We start from the raw sequence: 21,957 nt of genomic DNA, 5'->3' as shown, positions 1-21,957 counted from the left end.
ACTGTGTGTGCATAGCCTCCAAATTAGATTATAACTTCCTTGTGGGCTTTTTTCTTTGTATTTCCAAGGCCTAGTATAGTGCTTTGCAAATAAAATCTGCCTAACAAATATTTCTTGGATTATATTGAACAAATAACTTGGTTTGGTCATAAAATAATTGTGTTTACATATTACATTTAAAAGTACGGTTTATTTAGAGAATCCCAAGTTTACTAATTGAATCTTTTCCCAAATGTTCTCAATTTTTATTACAAATGAAGTCACAGATGAACTTTAAGGAACTGAATACAGCTGGATCCTTGAGAGTTTATGCAATGAACAGAAACCCAAAAAAGAAAAAGAAAAAGCTTTTAACGTAAAAGTAAAAACAAAACTAAGACCTACCAAGCAAATGGATACCGAGAACATGAGACTAGAGGGAAAGGCAGAAAATAGAAGACCTTTGGAGTGGTCTTTAGGCACTGTTGGTGTTTTCCTTTTTTTAATTTTTTTTTCAGTTAATAAGAATCTGACTTCTTACAACTGCCCTTCTACCATGACACACACACACATGCCCCCCCAAATTCTTGAATCAAATATTCATAATCAGCAAAACAAATTCCTGTACTAGTCATGTTTTTTTTAAATGTGTGTTTCATTCAGTATATTTAGTGCATCACTTATTTTGGTGTCTTCCATTTAGGGGTTCTGGGAACACAGAATCTATTAATTTGTAATTCCTTATCTTTCTCTTCTATCAACAAATAAACTCAGAGCTTGCCCAAGTCAGAATGAGAAACTTCTGGAACCAAAGGGGTCATTCTCTGTTGAGGTCAGGATGAAATGATGTGGGCTCCACTGTGGCATAGTGCTCCAGAAGTGGAAAGTATCATAAACTAACAAAGGTCCAGGGAACTATAACTAAACATAATAGCTAGAATATGTAGGTACCATTCAGAATGGAACTAGATAGTCTTCTTTTAGAGAAAAAAAACCCTTTACCTTATTCTCAGATGAAATATATATATATATATATGTATATATATATATATATACATATATATATATTTATATCTTCTTTTCCCTTTCTTTACAAGGGAAAAATAAAAAACCAAAACTCTCACTCTTGGGAGTCTCAAATATGTGGGAGATGAAGAAAAAATGAAAGAGCATTGTTGTTGGTGCCAGGGCACCTGGGTAAATGTGGCTGAGAATGAACAAAAGGAGGACAGATAATTAGCAGGTGGGATTGAGACATCTGTGGCCTGAGGAAACCAAGTAGGACTAGAAAAATAAGACTCAAGAAGGCTCGATACTTTGAGTTGGGACTACATCTTGAACATTCAGTTGAACACTTGTTCCACTCAGTGGAACACTCTTCCACTCTCATTACCCCAACTTGTTAAATACAATTTTTTGTCACATGGAACTATATAAATACATCTGAATTGTCATCAAAAGTAGCTTTTACTTCCTTTATTACTTTGTTTCGCCATTTTCACGAGTTTCTGAGACTGAAGCTTTGGCCGGAAGCAAATTCCTCCACAACTGCTGCAGTATGCAGGAAAACTACTGTTAGATGGTTTTACATGCTATTCTTCAATGGAATAGATTATAGAAATCTTTTGTGAAGAGTAAAAGCCAGATAGCAGTATATAGATATAGTATTTAAGTATTTTATTTATCATGGTAAGCAAAATTCCAAACGTTTTCTATCTTTCCAAAATGTGGGGGGGGGGGGGGCAGAAGGAAGTTGTAGAAAAAAACTATTTCTACTCCAACCTTCTCTGCACCTCCACCTTCTCAACATTTTCCCATGCTCTAGGCCTTCTGATTGATATCTAAAGCTATATATAGATACACACATATATGTATATATTAACAGCCCTATTCCTCAGGCTGGACTCAGAGGATTACCTCAGGGGTACATCCCTAAAGAAATATTTACTGAGTGACAGATTTGTGCTTAAATAAAATATCCTCAGCTAGGTGGTGCAGTGGATAGAGTACTAGGTCTAGAGTCAAGAAGACTCGTCTTCAGATCCTAGTCGTGTCAAAATGGACAAGTCACTTCACACCCTGTTTGCTTCAGTTCTTCGTCTATAAGATGAGCTGAAGAAGGAAATGGTAAACCACTCTAAGATCTTTACCAAGAAAATCCCAAACAGGATCATGGAGAACTGGACATGACCAAACAATAACAAAAACATCCTCAAGAGATCCGACTTTTATGGTCTTTACTAGCAGCATAACTAATAGGATTTGCCTCTTTCCCAAACTATTGACAAATATTTCTTTGGCCTTAGCATAATCCTTAGCATACAGGGCTACTGTCAAACTTGCCCCTACTAAAATGGTATCACCTACCCATAAACAGTTTTCCTTCCCTTGGCACCAATTCTCCCAATCACACAAGGATAACTACATACTGCCTTGCCCATTTACACATACCTCACATATACCCATTGCTCACTACCATAGAAACACACACACAACACTCCTACCTCCACCTGCACACATTTACTCACTTATAATGCATACACAGCATCACACATACATACCTATATCATCCCTACAGATACCCCAGTGGTAACTGCCTGGAACTTTTCTCTAAGAACAGAATTCAATCAGATTTTGCTTTTTTTTCTAATTCAGAGGATGTATCTCCCAGCTTCTTTATTTGCTATTGAAAGAGAGGATAATGCTGAAGGTTGTTTGAGTTCCCTAGCTTGGTCTAAGAAGGATGTGTCTGAGGGAAGCAAGCGGCTGCTGACCCTGCTTGTGAGGCTGTAGGTATTCACAAGATGTCAATGTCTGGCACAATTTGTGGTAGTTTAAAAAATGGACACCAACTTCATTATTTATAGGATTTTAGAGCTGAGAAGGTCCAAAAACATTGAGACCCACAGTCCAGGAAGAGTAATGTGCCAAGGCAAAAATTCAGCACAGATTCTCACCCTCCAAATCTAGGCTCCCTAGTATCTCATCAAGAGTATCTTTTATATCCTTAATATGGGAAGACTTTGTTACTTGTTAGAGTAAAGAAATAACTGAAGTTAAAAGTGGAGGTATTAACTTTGCCAAGATAGTTTGAGAATCACTCCTAGTCATATGGGAAGAGCAAAACTAGAAAAGGTAGCATGAAATTCAAACTGATCTATTCCCTGAGCAAATAGCCAGTTAACAAAGACATCACAGCATTGTAGATATGTGCAGATCTTGAAGTTAATTTCCTTGGGTCTCTGGTTCATTTCCTGCCTTGGATACTTACTAATTGTGTGGCCACAGCTCAATCACCGATGTTGTGTGCATTGTTTGGTTTTTTCCTTTTTTTCCAAAATGTAAAACAGAGATCATAATACCTCTAGCACTTACATCATGGTGATGGTGTGAGAGTCAAGTGATATGCAGAGTATTTTGCAAATTTTAAATCATTAGATGAATAGCAACTGCTTTCTTCCCTAAGGCCCAGATCATGACTCTTACAAGAAGCAGAAAAATACATAAAATTTAATTTTCCTTCCTTCTTTCCTGAGCTACAGTAGTTTGAACACTACAGTAGTACTGGCCTGGAGCACTAAAAGAAACTGGGAAGACCTGAGAAACTTATCTGTGGCTTCTGCTCTAGTCCCACTTCACCAGCCTTCTATCCTCCCTGACATGGCTTCAGGGTTTTATTCTTTCCTATCAAAACATATTCCTAGGAAAGGGTCTAAAATTCCCTTCCAAGTTATCCTTCCTAAGAGAATTTGCCTTTTAAAAAAAGATTGCAGATACAGATAGTGGAATAACACTGTAGGCTGAACCAAAGGGAACTTGTGTGATGAAATGAGCTGTTATCTGGAAATTAAGACCCTGGGTCCTCATCCTAGTTCTTCCTTTAAATTAGGTTATGACTTCAGGCATGTCACTTAAACATCTTAGCTTCTTTCAGGGAGTAAAGAGGAAAGAATCAAGTTGAGGGAACTGGAAGGGAAGGAGGAGATAAGCAGAGACCTTCCCAATAGCCCTTAATCACACCATATATGTCACATGTATTTTTTAAATGTTGGTCTTGCTTTCTGGAAAGATAGACACATAACACAAGTGGGTTTGCCAAATAAGTAATTTTATTTATGTGGCTGTCATACACAATATCTGTAAAATACTATGACTTTACCCCAGTCCATCATGAATCATAGGATTTAAAGCTGAAAAGGGTCTTTCTGTCTAATCCACCACCACCCTCATTTTCTAGAGGAAAAAACTGAGTCCCTTAGTAACGTGATTTGCCCAAGATGACACAAAGAGCAAGTTATAGAGCCAGGATTTGAATTCAGGTCCATTGACTTTAAATCCAGTGCTCTTTCCCCTACAGCTTTCTGAGTGTCTCTCTTGGCATGGAGCAAAACGGGATTCTTGCCTAAACACCACTGACAAAGGAATTTAGGACTGTGGATCACTGGCTAATCTTTAAAATCAAATACACTAGTTAAGCCAGACTCTTCATAGAATGGCTTAGGATAGTTACCTTCTGAGGCAGTCAAATAGGAAATGATCTCCTTACATGTTACCACCAGGCAGGAACTTCTAACTCAGCTGCACACAATTACCACTAGAAGGATTTACCTTAGGTATAGGAAGAGTGGGTGACTGCCTAGTGGGTATAACTTGAGGTATTTGGGGCAGGTTCTCTTCCCTGAAATCTCTTCCCCGACCTTCACAGTGCCTTAAATTCCATCATTTAGAAATTAATTCCTTTTGGTCTGGAAGGTTTTTTAAGCTACTAAAATACATACATCTTAAAGAAGTAGAACATCTAAAAAACATCAGCTAACACTTTAGTAAGAATTAGCTAGCAGAAAGCAGGGCCAGGAGAATTGTCAACTGAATAGACAACTAATAAGGTGGAACCAAGAGGGGAGAAGGTAAAGTGTGTGTGTGGAGGGGGGGAGAAGTGTCCTTAACACAAACTGCTCAATTCACAATTCTGCTGAAAGTGGGGCCTACCCATTCTTCTACCCAAACAACCCAATAATTTAGGAATAACCAGACCACCTTTGTCAGAAGGAAATTAATAAGTCCTCCTGGACTGTCTTCAAAAGATACAAGGTGCTAAACACCCACGTAAAGCTTTTTTCCTTACTGTAATAAAAAAAAACAGCACCTAGCTGGGTCTCCTACATACTTCATCTATGTGAAGAATTGTGATTGCAAATCATAACCTCTCTGTACCTTCTCATCCTGTACAGGTCCATCATTGTCTTTCTATAAATCTCCCCTCAGAGGATTCACCCAGTGAACAGGAAGTCTCCTTCTTGGTTTAATTCCTCTACAGTACCATGTCAACTGTCTGATTTTTTTTTTTGGCTGAGGCAATTGTGGTTCAGTGACTTGTCCAGGGTCACACAGCTAGGAAGTGTTAAGTGTCTGAAGCTAGATTTGAACTCAGGTCCTCCTGACTTCAAGGCTTGTGCCTTATCCACTGCACCACCTAGCTGTTCCAACTATTTGGTCTTTAAACAAAAATCACATATCAAATAAAATGATTAAATTAATTTTTGCAATTTTTTGTTTTGTAAATTAAATTTTGTAATTTTGATTTAAGAATTGTATGATTCTGTATCCTACCAACAACCCATGCCATTGAGAGGAAGAGATATCTTATTAATTAATGAATGTGTGTTATATGGAATTGAATTAAATGAACATTGAAGAAGGGCAAGATTTGGATAAAAGCTGGGTGTTGGGAGGATTTCTCTGTACCTCAATACCTAAAGAAGGGTTAAAATTTTGTTAAAAGCCCAGCCTCCTCCCACTCTTCAGTGCCTACCCAAGTACCAGATAACCAGTAAGTACTCCATAAACATGTAGTGATTGATTAAATGGCCTGATAGGAAAGAGACAGAATACAAACAGAGAAGGAAGGAGAAAAATTATAGGAAAGAGTGGAATAAAGGAAAAATAAAAGGCAGGAGGTGAGACAGGGAGAAAGGTGTAAAAGAACACATAGATCATGTAGCCCTTGAAAATATAAATAGTGTAGGAATTTATTATTAGCCTTATTCTACCAAAAAAAGAAAAAAAGCAACAGTGACATCCACATCTATGACAAAGCCTAGACAGTTCTGCCATTTTTTTTGCCTCAGCTTGCATAGTTAGTAAAATTATTACACTGGGAAGTTTCCTGTGAATATAAGATAGAGAGAAAAAGAGCTCATTGAAGAAGGAGGAGGTAAGAATAAAGAAGTATGAGAAGGAAATCTAGGGCAAACTCCCAAACTTTCTCTTCCTTCTGAGTTACCATTTGTCTTTTCATAGCAAGCTCTCTAAATGGCCCTAGATGTTGGCCTGTCTGCCTTTTTGGTTGGCTATATCCAATGTTGGGCTGAGCAGGGACCTCCCAGGAATTTTCCCTGCCCTTCTCCCATTGTCTCTAAGTTCCTGCCCTGGATTCCAACCTAAGATTATCACCTCCAGGTAGGTTAACCAGGTGACTACTAGGGAATGGTATAGAACCAAGTTCCTAGGGACTTTGGAAATTTGTCATTTTCTTTGGAATTGTTTCAACCTTCTTTCCACACTACTATCCCCATACTCATCTCCAAGCCCCAGAAAAGCCAAAAGCAATAATCACTACTGAGATATCCCTATGAGAATGGGTCACTCACACAGTAGCTATCTATTTTCTCGGATCATGAATCTAGAGCTAAAGGGGGACCTCAGAGGTCATCCATTACAATATCCTAATTTTCCAGCTAATGAAGTTGAGACCCAGAGAAATTTAATCACTCACCTAAGGTCACATAGGTGGTCAGCATCTTAGGCAGGATTTGAACCCAGTTCATCTGGCTCCAGAGCTACTGTGCCACATCACTTCCATTGTCTCACCTTCTCTGCCTTCCCTTTCTGGCTACCAAAAAGATAGCTTTTTCCCCCTCCTCTTCCCTCTGGTGTAGGTGACTCTGGCTTGAAGGCAGGGAAAACCCCATTATCTGCCCCAGTATGAGGGCTGGCCCATTGATTTCACAGGATGGTCCACATGACAGGTCCCCAGCATTTCCATGCATCTCTTACTACTCTATATGTTATCTCTTCCTTCTGCTCTGAGAACCGGCCCTCCCCTCTACCTCTCTACCGGCTCTACCTCTCTATCTGGCCCCTTGATGTCCTTGGGGCCAATCAACCAGGCAGTATTTTCTCAACAAAAAATGTCTGTCTATACATTCTCTACAATGTGATTATTTCCATCACCACACACACACATGCACACAGAGATTTATACACACACATCTATCCATAGCCCATGACTTTCTCATGTGCACTGTCATATGCTGGCTGTAACTGGATATCAGCATGAAGCTGCTATTGAGATGAATGAAGAGCTGGTATTGGTTCTGACTTTTGAGTGCTTTCTAAGTCAAAGGAAATCATTCCTAATTCTGGATGTTGGTACATCAGGGGGTATGAAGGGCAGGACAAAAGAAAGACAGAGAAACTACCACATGAAAGACATCACTCTTACCCCAACAGCCCCCACAGATAGAGCATGGAGTTTGTCTCCTCCGAAATTTAGAGGAGATAAATTCAAAGAAAAATCCTTTAATGGAGAAGGAGCGTGACCCCCACCATCCTCTTGGAGGCCTTGGGGCCTCGGTTAGCTGTCTCTTCCAAAACATGCAATAGACAAAGACACACTGCAAACCTATTAACCCTCTGAGCTCTATTCATGCCTTTGCTTAATTGGTAATCCAAGAATGGCATGAAGCAAACTACTTGCATACACTGAATGCCTATTTTCTCCTTTAGCATGATAGAAAAACTAGGTTTCACAGTGGGCCTAGGCAGTGGGCTGTATTGAAAAGTAGTTTGTCCCTGTGGAAGAGATGATCTAATCCTCAACTACTCTGGGGAGCTCTTATTCCTTCATAACGTACCCAAAGAATCTGTGAATAAAGAGCCCAACAGAAGAAGATAACAGGCTCTGCAGTTGGGTTTGAACATGGAATCAATCCTTATATTCAAACTCCTTAAGGGGTCAGACCCTGAATGTCCTCCTTCTGCCCACAGCCAAACTGAAAGCTGGTCACCAGGTATCTTTACTTCCTGATGTCAGAAAAAAGGATGATATTACTTCTGAATTTTAAGACTGATGGTGAAAAGGTCAGGATAGAGAAAATAAAACCAATATTTGACCTTCAAGCCAAGTCCTAGAATTGGCTTTGTGGAGGAGGTTTTTCTGGTCATGGATCCTCTTATCTAACCCCTATCCTCACTCTTTCCCCTATTTTTCAGGAAAAGGAATCCTAATTACTTCTATTGTATGTGAATCCCAACCTTTTTTTTTTTTTTTCAGTGTATACAAACTATCCTCTGATCCTCCAAATCAGTGCCAAGGGAAAGCAACTATACTCTATTTTACATTTTTCTGCTTTTGCTCATAGGGAAAATGGGGCCTTCTAATTAAAATAGCAAGTACAAAAAGGTCTATAATTCACAGTTTCCATTCTCTTTACTAGGCCCTTGCACATTCCCCCACAATTGGCCTCCATTAACTCCAAGCCCTTCATTGTACAATAGCTCTTGCCAGTTTGGCTCAAAGGGTTAATAAACCGGGGCTTCTCATACACATAAGACACAAGCTCATTCACCAATAGAAACACAAGAACCAGTTAAACTCCACAGCATTAAGGTTTCCTATAGCGGTTCTTTGGGGTTTCACCACACCCTGTTTTGTCGCAGTTGGGAGCACCTGGATTCTTCCCCAACCCAATGCTTCCCAAGAGACTGGGAAGCTCATGGGTGATGGCCCGTTCAATCTTCTCCAGAAAGCATCCTCCCATGTAGGAGCACTGCTGAGAAAGCAGCTTGAAACTGGAGATAGGATTGATGCCAAAGAAGTCCTTATAAGCCTCGCGATTGGGGAGATCAAACTTGCTGACATTGGTCTTTGCCAGAATGGTCTTGAAGATGTAGAACTTATCTGGATCCTCCACAATGTCCTTGAAGACCAACTCTCCATCACTAAAGAAGGTCATTTTGTCCTTGTAGGTCTGCAAATAGCGGTCTACTAAGAGAGCATGAATGCGTACCCGGATGGCGTGCTGACGGATAAAGGCAATCTTATTCTCCATCCTATTCTCAATCACCTGGTTCAGATCTTCCAAAAGAGAAATTTCTTCTTTGAGGAATAACTCCCGGTGGGTGTCAGGCTTATAGTCCTGGGGCCAAAAGGAGCTGACATAAACTCTTGGAGGTTCTGTGACATTGATGAGAGGGGCCAAGCTCCAGAAGAGGGCACCATAAACCCGCATGAGCATCTGGGTGGCCAGATTATCAGCTTTGTTCAATATTATTCTTATTTGGGATTCACGGCCTTTTAGTTGGCGAAAGAGCATCTCCAGCTCCAGACCCACATCCAATTTGGTTGGGTCAAAGACAACAAAGATGAGATCAGCTCTGTCAATGAACCACTGGCACACATCATTGAATGGGTAACCTTTGAAAGGAAGAAGGTAAGATTAAACTAGTATTCTTTTCAGCATCTTCCTATTATCTGTAGAAATGAGAACATTGCATGTTTAACCCATATCCAATTGCTTGCTGTCTATGGGGGGGAGGGAAGGAAGGGAGAAAAATTTGAAACACAAGTTTTGCTAAGGTGAATGTTGAAAACTATCCTTACCAGTATATGGAAAAATAAAAAGCTACTTTAAAAAATAAATGAGAACACTTAGTATCTTCTAGGTTTCTAAAGAGTTTTGCAACAATCTAAATGTATGCCTCTAGCTATTTCATTAATACCATAAACTTTTGTCTTCTAGTGGGTGAAGCCCAGAAAAACTTCTTCCTACTTTGATCAAATGCCCAACTCTCCAATAGAATGTTCATCCTGAATTAAGAGTGGCCAAGCTTCAATTCAATTGTCCCTCTGGGTTGACAAATTAAATAGATTCATTGAGAAGTGAATATTATTTTTAATTAAATATCTTTCTGGCCTCTGAACATTCCATAGGGTGGAGAGAGCATGAGCAATGGCTTTGACATGGAAGGTAAGAAATAGGGACCTAGAAAAGACCTAAAAGGAGGCAGCTTTGTCCTCTCACTTGTACAATGACAGCATCCTTACATTACTTGAGCAAATAAGTAACACTCAGCAGCGTGAGGTACATCACCCACTCACTTATCCACTCATTTTACATTTGCCTATGATCCCTGGCCATGGCAGCACTACACTGAACTTCCATGCCATCAGCCTAGTGTTTGCAGAGCCTTCTGAGTTCAACTCCACTCTAGAGATCAGTTCACTTCTGGGAGTACACACAAGCATTTGCATCAAGACAAGTCCACTGGGAAGAAGGGAGGTTAAAGAAAGGAGCAGTTATCTAGTCTTGAGCTTGAGTAATCCTTTCAGTTCCATGTGCTGGTTAGACAAAGGTCAAGTTGAGAAGGCCACATGAATAATGGATAGTGTGCTAGCATTAGCATTAGTAAGACCTAATTTCAAATCCTGCCTTTAACATTTTCTGGCTCTGTGATCATGAAAAAGTCATTTGATTTCTCTTGACCTCAGTTTCCTCACCTACAAAATGAAAGGGTTATGCTAGATGACATCTAAAGTCCCTTCCATCTCTAAATCTATGATCCTATAAATGCACTTAGATAAAGAACCATGCTTCAGTCCAGGACCTTTAAAACCCTGTGATCTCAGTTACTACTCCAGGTCAAAATTAACAACCTCAGAATAAATCTCTAGGGATTGCTTTGTATTTATCTATCTGCCTGCCTGTCCATATATATAGCTAGCTAGCTGTCTAATCTGTTTATCTATCTATCTATCATCTATCTATCTATCCTGACTGTATGTCCATCTATCTGTCTTGACTATATGTCCACCTGTCTATCCATCTGCCCTAATTGTATGCCCATCTATCTATCCTGACTGTATGTCCATCTATCTATCCTCACTATATGTCCATTTATCTATCCTGACTGTATGACCATTTATCTATCTATCTATCTATCTATCTATCTATAGATTGCCTTGGAATCAACTTAGCCTAGAGAGCAAAAGCAGGGTCACTCCCTCTGTAGTCTGGGCTGATGATGAGTAACACATCATCTTCCAACCTAGTAATTGCCAGAAGGTTCACCAGATGATACAGGGAAACATGATATTGTGATTTTGGAGTCTTTGGATCTGTTTCCTCATCTGTAAAATGAAGGGATTGAACTAGATGACCTCCTCTCTCCAAGGTCTCTTCCTGCTAGACATCTGTGATAATACTCTACTCTCCCTCTCCCCCACATACCCTGCCCCTAAATTACCTCGTTCTTGCTGCTTGCGGTTTTCAATGATGCCAGGTGTGTCCACAAAAGTGACCCTCTCCAAAAGCTTGTGAGGGACCTCGATGCCAATCAGCTTCTCCAGGAAGTTCTGGCCAAACTTTTCAAGAGGTGAGAAGGAGCGAGCACTGTCAGCAGCCATGACAATGCCCTCGATGGTTTTCAGCTTAGGGCCATGCATGAGGACTGTGAACTCAGAAGTGGTGGGCTCAGCACCTATGCCACAAAGAGAAATGATGGCAGGTATATGGAGGTGACTACAGGAGGCACTCCAAAAGCATTTTTTGTTATTAAAAAGTGTTCCTGGATTTGAAAAGTCACTAGCCGGTAATTTCTACTATCACAATGTGTCTCTCACATCTGTAACTGTTTTCCACATTCTGCTTGCCACCACTCTGGTCCTGGACCCCTGACCTCTGAGTTTATCTATTACCAATAGCTTCCTGACAGGACTCCTTAAGAAAAAAGCAATTCCTGACTAGAGTCAAGAAGGTAGGGGCTGAATTGGGAGGAAAGTTAACATGACAACAAAACCAGTCCAGAATGGTAGTGGAGCGGTGTGGGGGCTGGTAGAAAGAGTCAAAGGTCTGACTACAGAGTTCAGGAGACAGATTGCCAGAGATTAACAGATTTCAGGGGTCAGAGAACCTGATTCAGGAAGCCAAAATGCAGGTGTCAGGAAGTTGACCATTTGTAGGGCTAAACTTAGTGATTCTTCAAAACTTTAGTCTTTTTTATTGTGGCTGCTTCTGTTCATCATCTACAACACTTAATGGCAGATGGTGATGCCATGGTCATGGTTTTATTAATGGTTTTTATTATTACATGACAGTTGTTACCAGATGTACCTCAATCTCTTGGTGATGGGTGGAGTCTGTTCAAGAGACTGATCTGTTAAATACCTAAAACTGAGAAAAAAATTTGTAATGGGCTGAGGCTTGAGTTGATACACTGAGGTCCCAAGCACGTGAAGCTAAATAGTAATTGGACTATACTCTATTAATATACATGTTTGGATAAAGAATGGCACTGCCCACTCTCTGTGCAAGTCCTGATGTGTTGTATAGGAAATGATGATTTTGGTGGGTGGAGGCAGAGAGACAGGAAGAAAGGCTGGAGAAGAGTGGGCCTGGGTTTCATTCTGGTAGCTGCTGGTCGTGTGGCTGCTGATCTAGCTAGCTTCTTGACTCAGCTGCACACATTGCTATTGCCGATTCCCTTCTACCTCAATCTTTCTTCACTGAGAATAAAGACTGAAGATTTTCCCCTAACCTGAATTCCTGACTCCGGCTGATTTTAAAATATGAGGTCTTCACAAAAATTCTTTTTACAGAACATGCCCTGTGGCAACAGCCACTTTAACTTACATGATGAACTATTTCATCTATCAAAAAAGAGTTGAAGCATATCAGTTCATAAGGTCACCAAATTTTTGAATAGCTATTATGGTATTTCACAACCCAAAACATAATTTATGATATATTTTCATATAGGAAGTACCAGATCTAGAAAACTACCTTTCATTCATTACTCCTTCACAGCTTCAAGTATGACATCACTTCTGACCAATAGTCCATTAAATCAAATATCTATGTACTGGAAGGCCAATTTAAAATGATAATGTCAATGGTTCCTTTGTCATAGAAACATTTTACTTTTTTTCTTTTAATTAACAGCACTGGTAGAGGATCAGATGAATTCCTTTTTCTAATTATTTTCTAAGAATCTTTACAAGGCTGCCATGTCTAGTTTGGCCAATAAGTAAACATAGCTTTCTTTATGGCTCTAAGAACCAAAATAATTATGCAAAACAAATAGGCTTTGCAGAATCAACTTTTCTGCTTCAATCATTCTAAATGCATCTTGGTAATCCTCAATGCCTAACACAGTCTGTTATATATATAGTAGGTACTGAAGAAATGTTTAATTTTTTTAAAATACACATTTTCAAAGCATAACAAACACATCATAAAATAAGATCTCAGTTACCTGTGTAAAGCTGATAACGAGTGTTTTCCAGACCAAGGAGATAGTTTATCATGGTAGATTTGCCAACACTCCACGGTCCCAGGAAAAGTACCATTGGTTTGGAAGTGATCTCCCCATCTATAAGGAACAGACATTAGAAATTAAAGTGAACAAATAATACAATGTTTTCCATTATATAAGCAACACATTTTAAAAATAGAATCTTTTTGTAATAAATGGTCCCCCTAGATATGCTAATTAAGTTGCAAAATTCTAGATTTAAGGAATAAAAGTATATTGGGGTTACAAACTCATTGCACCCCAGCAGATAGATTTGCAAAACATGAAGGTGCATCATTAGGGTTTTTCAGAGGTAAAGGAGAAGGAAAATAGTGACAGAGCACATAACAACTACTACCCTCCCTGTTCTCCACTTATCTTGTTCATCTTAGAAGGGTCTCTGATTGGGTATTCCTATGAGGGGCCCAATGGATCACTACTTTTGGCAGCAAAAAGACAAAGATATAGGGAAAATATACAAGTTAAGAGAGAGAATTCAAAGCTTGAGGATCCTGGAAAAGAAAGTCTGGTTGTCTCACTTCTTGACCTGACATTTGCAGCCTTGAATGGGGGCATCAGAGGTTCCACATGTGATTGAAAGGACCTGTAGCTCTATTTGTGAGCAAATGACCATTGCCTGGCCCCCAAGTAGAGATAACCAAAAACTAAACAGACAAGTTAGCTCTTATCCCCGGCAGAGAGACAAGAGACATAGACCACCTCTTAAAGAGTTTCTGCCTTTGGGAGGTGCTGGGTCAGGGGATCAAATGGAATGTACAGTCTAACATATATGCAAGAAATGCTTTTATTTTTATTACCTTTTATCTAATCCCATTAAATGTCCTATAAATTAATGATCTTTCTAGAAAACAGATCATAAAACAGACCTGTCTCCTCTGACAGAGACATATTACTGGGGCAATATGTTACATATGCTCTCAGTTGGATCCGTGACAATTATTTTTGCTTAACTGTTTATCTTTGTTTCAAAGGAGGATTCAATTTAATATGGGAGTGAGGTTGGGGTACATCTGGTAACAACTGTCATGTAATAATAAAAAACATTAATAAAACTTTTTTTTTAATTAAGGATTTTAGGAGAGATGAATTAATGAGGCACATACAATGAAAATGATAAATGAGAACTGGCTAAGTAAAGACGGCAAATACAGTCAAGTGTCTGGATTGGTGGAACCACAAATTCACATACCTAGACATGTACAGAGTGAGGGATACTGAGGAACCAGCTCCTTTAATGTTCTTACCAAGAGGAATAGTTAAGTTGGTTAATACTCACAGCTCCCCCTAGTGTTTGTTGAATCATATTACAAAAGGAAAAAAATAAATGGACTTTTCAAAATGTTAACAATAGAATCATCTGTGAAAAATTGGCTGCTCCTTTGTAATATTTTCATCAAGTACGCCCTCGATACATGTATGGAGCAAACTCATAAAGACTTCTATGAAATAGGAAAAGAGATACAAAACAAGGCTATTGGTGGTTTTTTAACCCTTTTTAAAGTAGTAATCTCATCAGTATTTGTTTCCCCAATCCTTTTACTATCTCCACCAAATTGAGTTAGTTTATAAAATGATACTTCAACTAGATGATTCATATGTATAAAATATTTATAGTATTACTTTTTATTGTAGCAAAAAAAAAAACAAACAGAAACAATGTAGATGTCTAACAGGGAATGGCACAGCGAATTGTGGTATATGTGAATAGAACAAAATCTTATTGAATAAATAATTTTTAAAAAGTCAATTTAAGAGAAATCTGGGAAGAGTTATAGGAACTGATTCAGAGTGAAATGAGCAGAATTAGAACAGTTAAAATATTGTAAAGGAAAACAATTTTGAAAGACTTTAGATCAATGATGAATGCAATGACCAAATAAAACTTCAAAAGATTGGTGAATCATGCTCCTTACATCTTACCAGATAAGTAATTGATGATAGGTAGAGAATGAAATGTGCATTTTCAGACTTGGAAAATGTGGGGATTTATTTTATTTGATTATGGTTATTTGTTACAAGGGAAAACTACCCATGTTATAAATGAATCTAAGTTCACAATTGAAAAGGAGAAAAAGAGTAGATGAATGAATTTGAGAAATTGTACAGTGCTTTCAATGATTCAAATTACTCTCTGACAAAAACATCCCAAACTGTAAGATGGGCATACTGCTTAACACCCGCATTCTCCAAAAAGTAAAAATTGTGAACCTCAAAATCAATAGAAAGATAGATGATATGTATAAATAGACTACAACAGATTTTCAATGATAACATAGGGGCATCATTCAAGAAATTATCATTAGAAAAGGAGATGAATTGATTATGTAGTAAGAATGAGGAACAGCAAACAGCCCAAGGGAAGCAATGATACCCACCAAATGAGAAGAAAGAGGAGAAGGAGACAGAGGAGGAGAAGAGAAGAAAATAAGGAAGACCTCCTACAAAATGGTTAGATCCTCTTTAAGAAAACATGTAAAAGAATTACACAGAATGAGAAGTCATGAATGTATTATAAATTGTACCCTTGGAAAATCACAGATGCATTGAGGTAAGTAAGCCCTTTGTTAAGGAATTCTAATGAGATAACATGGTGTGACAGAAACAGCACTGGATTGGAAATCAGAAGATCTGGACTCAAGATCCGAAAAAGACTTGAGTTACAACTCTTCAACTTACTAGCAATGTGACCTTAAGCAGATCATGTAATACCTAGATTCTCAGTTTCTTCATCTTTTAATGATGATTATGATAATATTCTACCTTATAGGATTGTCATGTGAAAAGAATTTTATAAAGTGGGATCCTTTAGAAATATGAACTAGTATTCCTCAATTAATCTTTAAGACTGTTATCAAGTACATTGTCGGTAGAATTGTGAATATATCCAGCCACTCTGGAGAGAGATTTGTAACTATCTCAAAAAGTTATCAAACTGTGCATACCCTTTGATCCAGCAGTGTTACTACTGGGCTTATATCTGAAAGAGATCTTAAAGAAGAGAAAGGAACCCGTATGTGCAAAAAAGTTTGTGGCAGGTCTCTTTGTAGTGGCCAGAAACTGGAAACTGAGTGGATGCCCATCAATTGGAGAATGGCTGAATAAATTGTGGAATATGAATGTTATGGAATATTATTGTTCTGTAAGAAATGACCAGCAGGATGATTTCAGAAAGGCCTGGAGAGACTTACGTGAAAGTGATGCTGAGTGAAATGAGCAGGACCAGGAGATCATTATATACTTCAACAACAATACAATATGAGGTTCAATTCTGATGGACATGGCTCTCTTCAACAATGAGATGAACTAAATCAGTTCCAATTGTTCAGTAATGAATAGAGCCAGCTACACCTAGCGAAAGAACTCTGGGAAATGAGTGTGAACCACTACATAGCATTCCCAATCCCTCTATTTTTGTCTGCCTACATTTTTGATTTCCTTCACAGGTTAATTGAACATTATTTCAAAGTCTAATTCTTCTTGTGTAGCAAAGTAACTGTATGGATACGTATACATATATTGTATTTAACTTATACTTTAACATATTTAACATGTATTGGTCTACCTGCCATCTTGGAGAGGGGGTGGAGGGAAGGAGGGGAAAAATTGGAACAAAAGGTTTGGCAATTGTCAATGATGAAAAATTACCCGTGCATATATCTTGTAAATAAAAAACTATAATTTAAAAAATGATTTTTAAAAAAGACTGTTATCAAAGAAGAGGACATGGACATCATTTAGTGTTCCTGTCAGAAATAGAAAACTCATCTGGATAATCCAATATGGTAGGTCTTTAGTGCAGTTTTCTTATTAGATATAATTGCTTCATTAAAGGAATGTAGGAGAAAAAAACTGCAATATGTCACTGAACTTTATCACCTCAGAAGTGAGAGCTTCTGTGTAAAATATAGAAGTCAAAGAAGTCTTTCCCACAGAAAGGCCTGCCTCATCCTCACCTTGGCTTTCCTCTCCATAAAGTGATAGAGGTTGGAATAGATGATCTCCAAGATCTTCATTTAACTCAAAACCCTATAATTAGACTTAGGATCTGTAGAACATAAAGCCCTTGATTTTCTACTTTAATCCTTATTCATCTCTTCTTTCTCTGAAATCCTTCAAAAGAGCACTGTCCTTAGAATCAAAGAACCTATGTTTAAACTTATACTCTACCATTTATGACCTGTGTGAACTTGGCAGGCAATTCCTGCAATTTCCCTAAGCCTTGGTTTCCTCATCTGTAAAATCCAATCTCACTCACTTAACACTTACTTGCTGTGTGACCCTTGGCAAGTCACAACCCCGACTGCCTCATGGAGAGGGGAAAAAAACCCTTCCTGAAAACCTTCCAGTCTTATTTTTAAAAGGCTCCTCAGCAGGATGGCTCAACCCTGACTCCTAGATTAAGAGCTGTACCACAGGGCCCAGACTGTCCAGAGCTCCTGTGCTCTTAGCCCCCTTTTTTAGGATGGAGACCATTCAGTCCAGGGCTGGAATAGTTTAACATAAGGCCTTCTGCCCCCAAAATAATTTCCTATAGTTAATGGGAATCCTATCTCATTCCCTTCCCTCACATCTCATCACCATATCCCTATCTCCTACAATGAGTAATATTCCTGCAGACAGCAAGTGCTCAAAAAAAAAAATTGTTGATAAAATTCTGTATATAATGAGAGGTTAGTTAAAAGCTCTGTACCAAAACTAAGATGAGACATTAGATGAAGTGCCAGACCTGGAGGCAAGAATTCCTATCTTCCTAAATTCAAATCTGACCTCAGACACTTTCTAACTATATGATCCTGGGCAAGTCACTTAACCCTGTTTACCTCAGTTTCTTCATCTGTAAAATAAGCTGGAAAAAGAATTGGCTAACCATTCTAGTATCTTTGTGAAGAATACCCTAAATGGGCTCGTGAAGAATTGGAAATGACTGAAAAATAACTAAACAATAACAGCAAATAGCAAAGCAAAGGGCTCAATAATTCATGTCTCCTGTTTCCTTTTATAAGGAGATAATATTATAGGAAGTATATATATATATATATATATATATATATACATACATATATATGTATATATGAAGATATAGTAATTCATTAATAAGTAGAGGTTTGTTGACCTATTAGGACTCTCTTAAAGGAGTGTCTATCTTTTCTGGGTAGATAAAACCATCTCCTTTCAGAGAAGAGATTGTGTCATTCACACTCACCCCCAAGATAGATCACATAATGAAAGCCCTTCTGTTTTTAAACACAGTCCAGTGAAACTGAGAGAATATGAACTATGGGCTCCTGGGCTTTCTGAGATAGAGTATAATTAGAGTCGTTCATAGGAGAATGAAATTTGAGCAAGGGACACTGTTGTTTCAGCTTTTTTACACCAGAGGGCATGAGAGCCATAGCAACATCAAAATAGGAAGCAGAAGACATGGATCAGGGATAAAGCCTAGAGGAGACTATGTTGACAGTAGAAGCATGCCAGAAAAATGTTAGGGACCAGAAAGAAGGTAAAGGCCTAAAGGTGAATCCTGGTCTCTTTTTCCCTAGCCTCTGGCCAGTATTACTTCTGATGCAGACTCTTAGAATCAGAACCCAGTCAAGAGTTATTCCCAGTAAAAGCAAATTAACTTGCCCCAAGGAAAGATGAACTGGGGTGAAGGGATTAAGAAAAGAGAATAAAGAGAAACTAAAAAGTGATTTCTGCACCTATAGTCATCTCATGAAATCAGACCCATGATAGATAGAGTGAGAAGGAAACTGGCCCTGAGTTTAGGGTTGGCAACTTGGGTGATTAATGAAATAGAACCTCAAGCTTTTGGCAGGGGGAGGAGAAACATGGAAACATACCAAGGAGTGCAAGTAATGATAGTCTCGTGAAATATTAGATTTCGGAAAAGTCTCCTACAGCTGATATTCTGAGGAGGGCATGAGGAGGCGGGGAGAGATTATGGAATATAACTGCTGGTTTGGACCTCTATAAATTGCGCTTATGCCCATTCAAAGAGGTATGGCACCCACTTCTTGCAAGAAACATAACAAAGCCTTCCTCCACTCACTCAAAAAGAAAGGAACTTCCAGCCTTATTCTCTGAGTCTTCATTTCTGAATGAGACTCCCTAAGGAGTTTCCCTGGGCCCTGCTCACTAAGCAGAATTCTGGTGCTTGTGCCTGATAACAAAGGAAGCCGAGGATACTCCATGAGCCTTAGATCTTCATATGATCAGACTTACCTGTAATCTCATGCTGCCTCAGTTCATTGTACTTATAGGATTGCTCCAGAGGTTTGATGGAAGAATGGTAGATCTTTCTTAACCGCTGCATCACCCCTAGGGGTCAATGAGGAAAAAGGGAAAGGGTCAAATCAGATAGGCTTCAACCTGCTTGAATATACCAATATACCAATCCTCTGAGGGACTATAACTACCTTGCCAACCAACAGCCATTGTTTTCCAGTGAGCCCCTCTTGTACCTATTAATGCTATATAATTGGCACATCTGGAGGGTAGGGGAAGCTCTTGATCATTATCACCACATTCCTCATCCCTCATCTCACTGAAGTAAATTCCCATATAGCAACATACACTGCCACACAAAGAATCATACAATTTTTCAAGCTAGAAATTCTTTTACTCCATCCCTCTACCTCTAGGTTAAACGTTCTCAAGGTTCCCAGATCTATTTTTAAAGCTCCTCTCAGCAGTATGTCCCAATCTGTAATTTCTGGATTAAAGGCTTCATTGGAAAAGCCTTTTTTCCAACTACATGGCACCCCTTTGTGAGACGGGCATCCTTCAACTCAGGCCTTCTGAGGAATGGGGAAGTTTAACATAAGGTCTTCTGTTGCCCAAATAAGTTCCTATAGTAAATGAGAATCTCATCTCACCTCTTTCCATTTTTTATAACACAGTGAAGTTTCAAAGACAGATTTCAGAGGAGTAATTATTTAACATAATAAAAAATTTAAGAAATTAGCTCCTGTAGAACAGTTCTGAAATCCTTCCTTTTGTGAGATTTTTCTTGTCTTCTTAGCAGATGAAACTAAACTTGGCTACAGCATTTAAGTCCACCCAGCTTCCTGGTCAGTAGAATTTCTCCTTCTGACATCATATAGCACTTCTCTAATGAATTCACTATGTAATAGTATATACTCCAATTATTTGTAATGGATCTTATTCTTTTACAGGACTGCCAAGTCCCATGAGGGCATAGTGCCCTATACCCAATAGGTATTCTTTCCCTACTGTTCTCATAAGACAACAGTGGTTCTGGTTCTGACATCTTGCTGGAAATCAAAAAGGATTCTAGGGCTAAGTCATTCACTGGTCATTCCATGCCTAGTTCTTGATTGGTTGATTGAATAACAATTATCAGGGCAAATCACAAAAGCCATCTGTGTGAGGATGCTTCCAAGGCTACCAAAAAGATTGTTACAAGTCTCCCCAAAAATGTGTTATGTGCATTCCCAACTACACACCATTGTCTATGCTATTCCCCCTATCTGAAAAGCCCTCCTTTCTACTATCTGCCTATATGAAGTATGCATTCATCCTTCAGGGTCCAACTTAATGAAGATAATCTGGTTCTATAATTCCAAGTTACTTTTTCTATTTATTGTGATTTCCCTCAAAATTTATAGGCATGGCCCCAGAATACATTTCCTTATATAAAACCTTTATATGTGTACTTCCCATTAGTCATTATTAGGCCCTTTCTTCTCCTTGAAACTCATTCCCACTTTACCTGAAAAATCATCAGCTGGCTTGTCTTCCTTCAGCATCAGAGTTTCTTCTATATGAGAACGGTCCCTTACAGGTGCTTCACTTACATCCTCTGTCTCTTCTGAGAAGAAAAATATAGCAGGTCATTAGTCTCAGGCACAAAGCTAGTCGTCCCCCAGGAACTAGACCCATATTCTGGGAGCTTCTCCTCCACTCTCTTTTTTCTTTTAAGGCCTTGGCTCCTCTCTCTCTTTCTGACCAGCTTTCACCCCCTTCATTCTCAATATTCTGAGAGCAGTCACCATTGTGGGAAAAACATAGATGACCATCAACTTCTCACACACCCTGTCTGGGCTGATCTCAGTGACTAACTACACAAATAAGATTCCTTAAACTAAAGGTCCTACAGGAAATCAATGTCAAACTCAAACAGAAATAGAAATGGATCTCTACAGGCCCCATATTGACTTAGAAAACCATAAATTAAAATCTATGTTGCATTATATTTTCATTTATTTTGTTGAACATTTTCCAATTACATTTTAATTTGGTTCAGACTACACTAAGGAATTTTTCACGCACAGGCAGCCCGTGCTTTAACTTTACTCTTGGATATTTACCCTATCTCATACTTCTATGTATTCTCTCTACCACTGAGCTTTAAAATGATCACACTCCAGGAGCTCACCAGATCTCTCTTCTATGAAGCATACTCCAGAATCCCAACACTGAAATCACCAAAAAATCACCTATGAACCTTACCTGAAGCAGGAATTCCCTCTATAACACCTCAATTATGTTTTTAATGAGAGAATTTGAGCTGTGGACTTTACAACTGGATTAGTAAAGGTAAGAATGAGATTAAGTTGAAGAGTAGAGAGGAATCCAATATTT

At 38.7% G+C, this 21,957-nt stretch overlaps 1 protein-coding gene across 2 annotated transcripts in view; it reads right to left on the bottom strand.

The window, feature by feature from the left end:
- Positions 1 to 2,332: 2,332 nt before the first annotated feature.
- Positions 2,333 to 21,957, bottom strand: part of SRL (sarcalumenin) — a 69,947-nt gene continuing 50,322 nt past the window's right edge. For both annotated transcript variants that reach the window (XM_031945612.1, XM_031945611.1), the window contains 5 exons: positions 21,086 to 21,184; positions 19,576 to 19,671; positions 13,294 to 13,410; positions 11,287 to 11,520; positions 2,333 to 9,457 (listed from right to left, as the gene is read on the bottom strand). In XM_031945612.1, the coding sequence (XP_031801472.1) occupies positions 8,646 to 9,457; positions 11,287 to 11,520; positions 13,294 to 13,410; positions 19,576 to 19,671; positions 21,086 to 21,184 (1,358 nt within the window). In that variant the 3' untranslated portion in view covers positions 2,333 to 8,645. The remainder of the gene's footprint in view (positions 9,458 to 11,286; positions 11,521 to 13,293; positions 13,411 to 19,575; positions 19,672 to 21,085; positions 21,185 to 21,957) is intronic.

Source organism: Sarcophilus harrisii, chromosome 1 (genome assembly GCF_902635505.1).
Source record: "Sarcophilus harrisii chromosome 1, mSarHar1.11, whole genome shotgun sequence".
NCBI lineage: Eukaryota > Metazoa > Chordata > Mammalia > Dasyuromorphia > Dasyuridae > Sarcophilus > Sarcophilus harrisii.
This window is presented reverse-complemented; position numbering and strand designations above follow the sequence as displayed.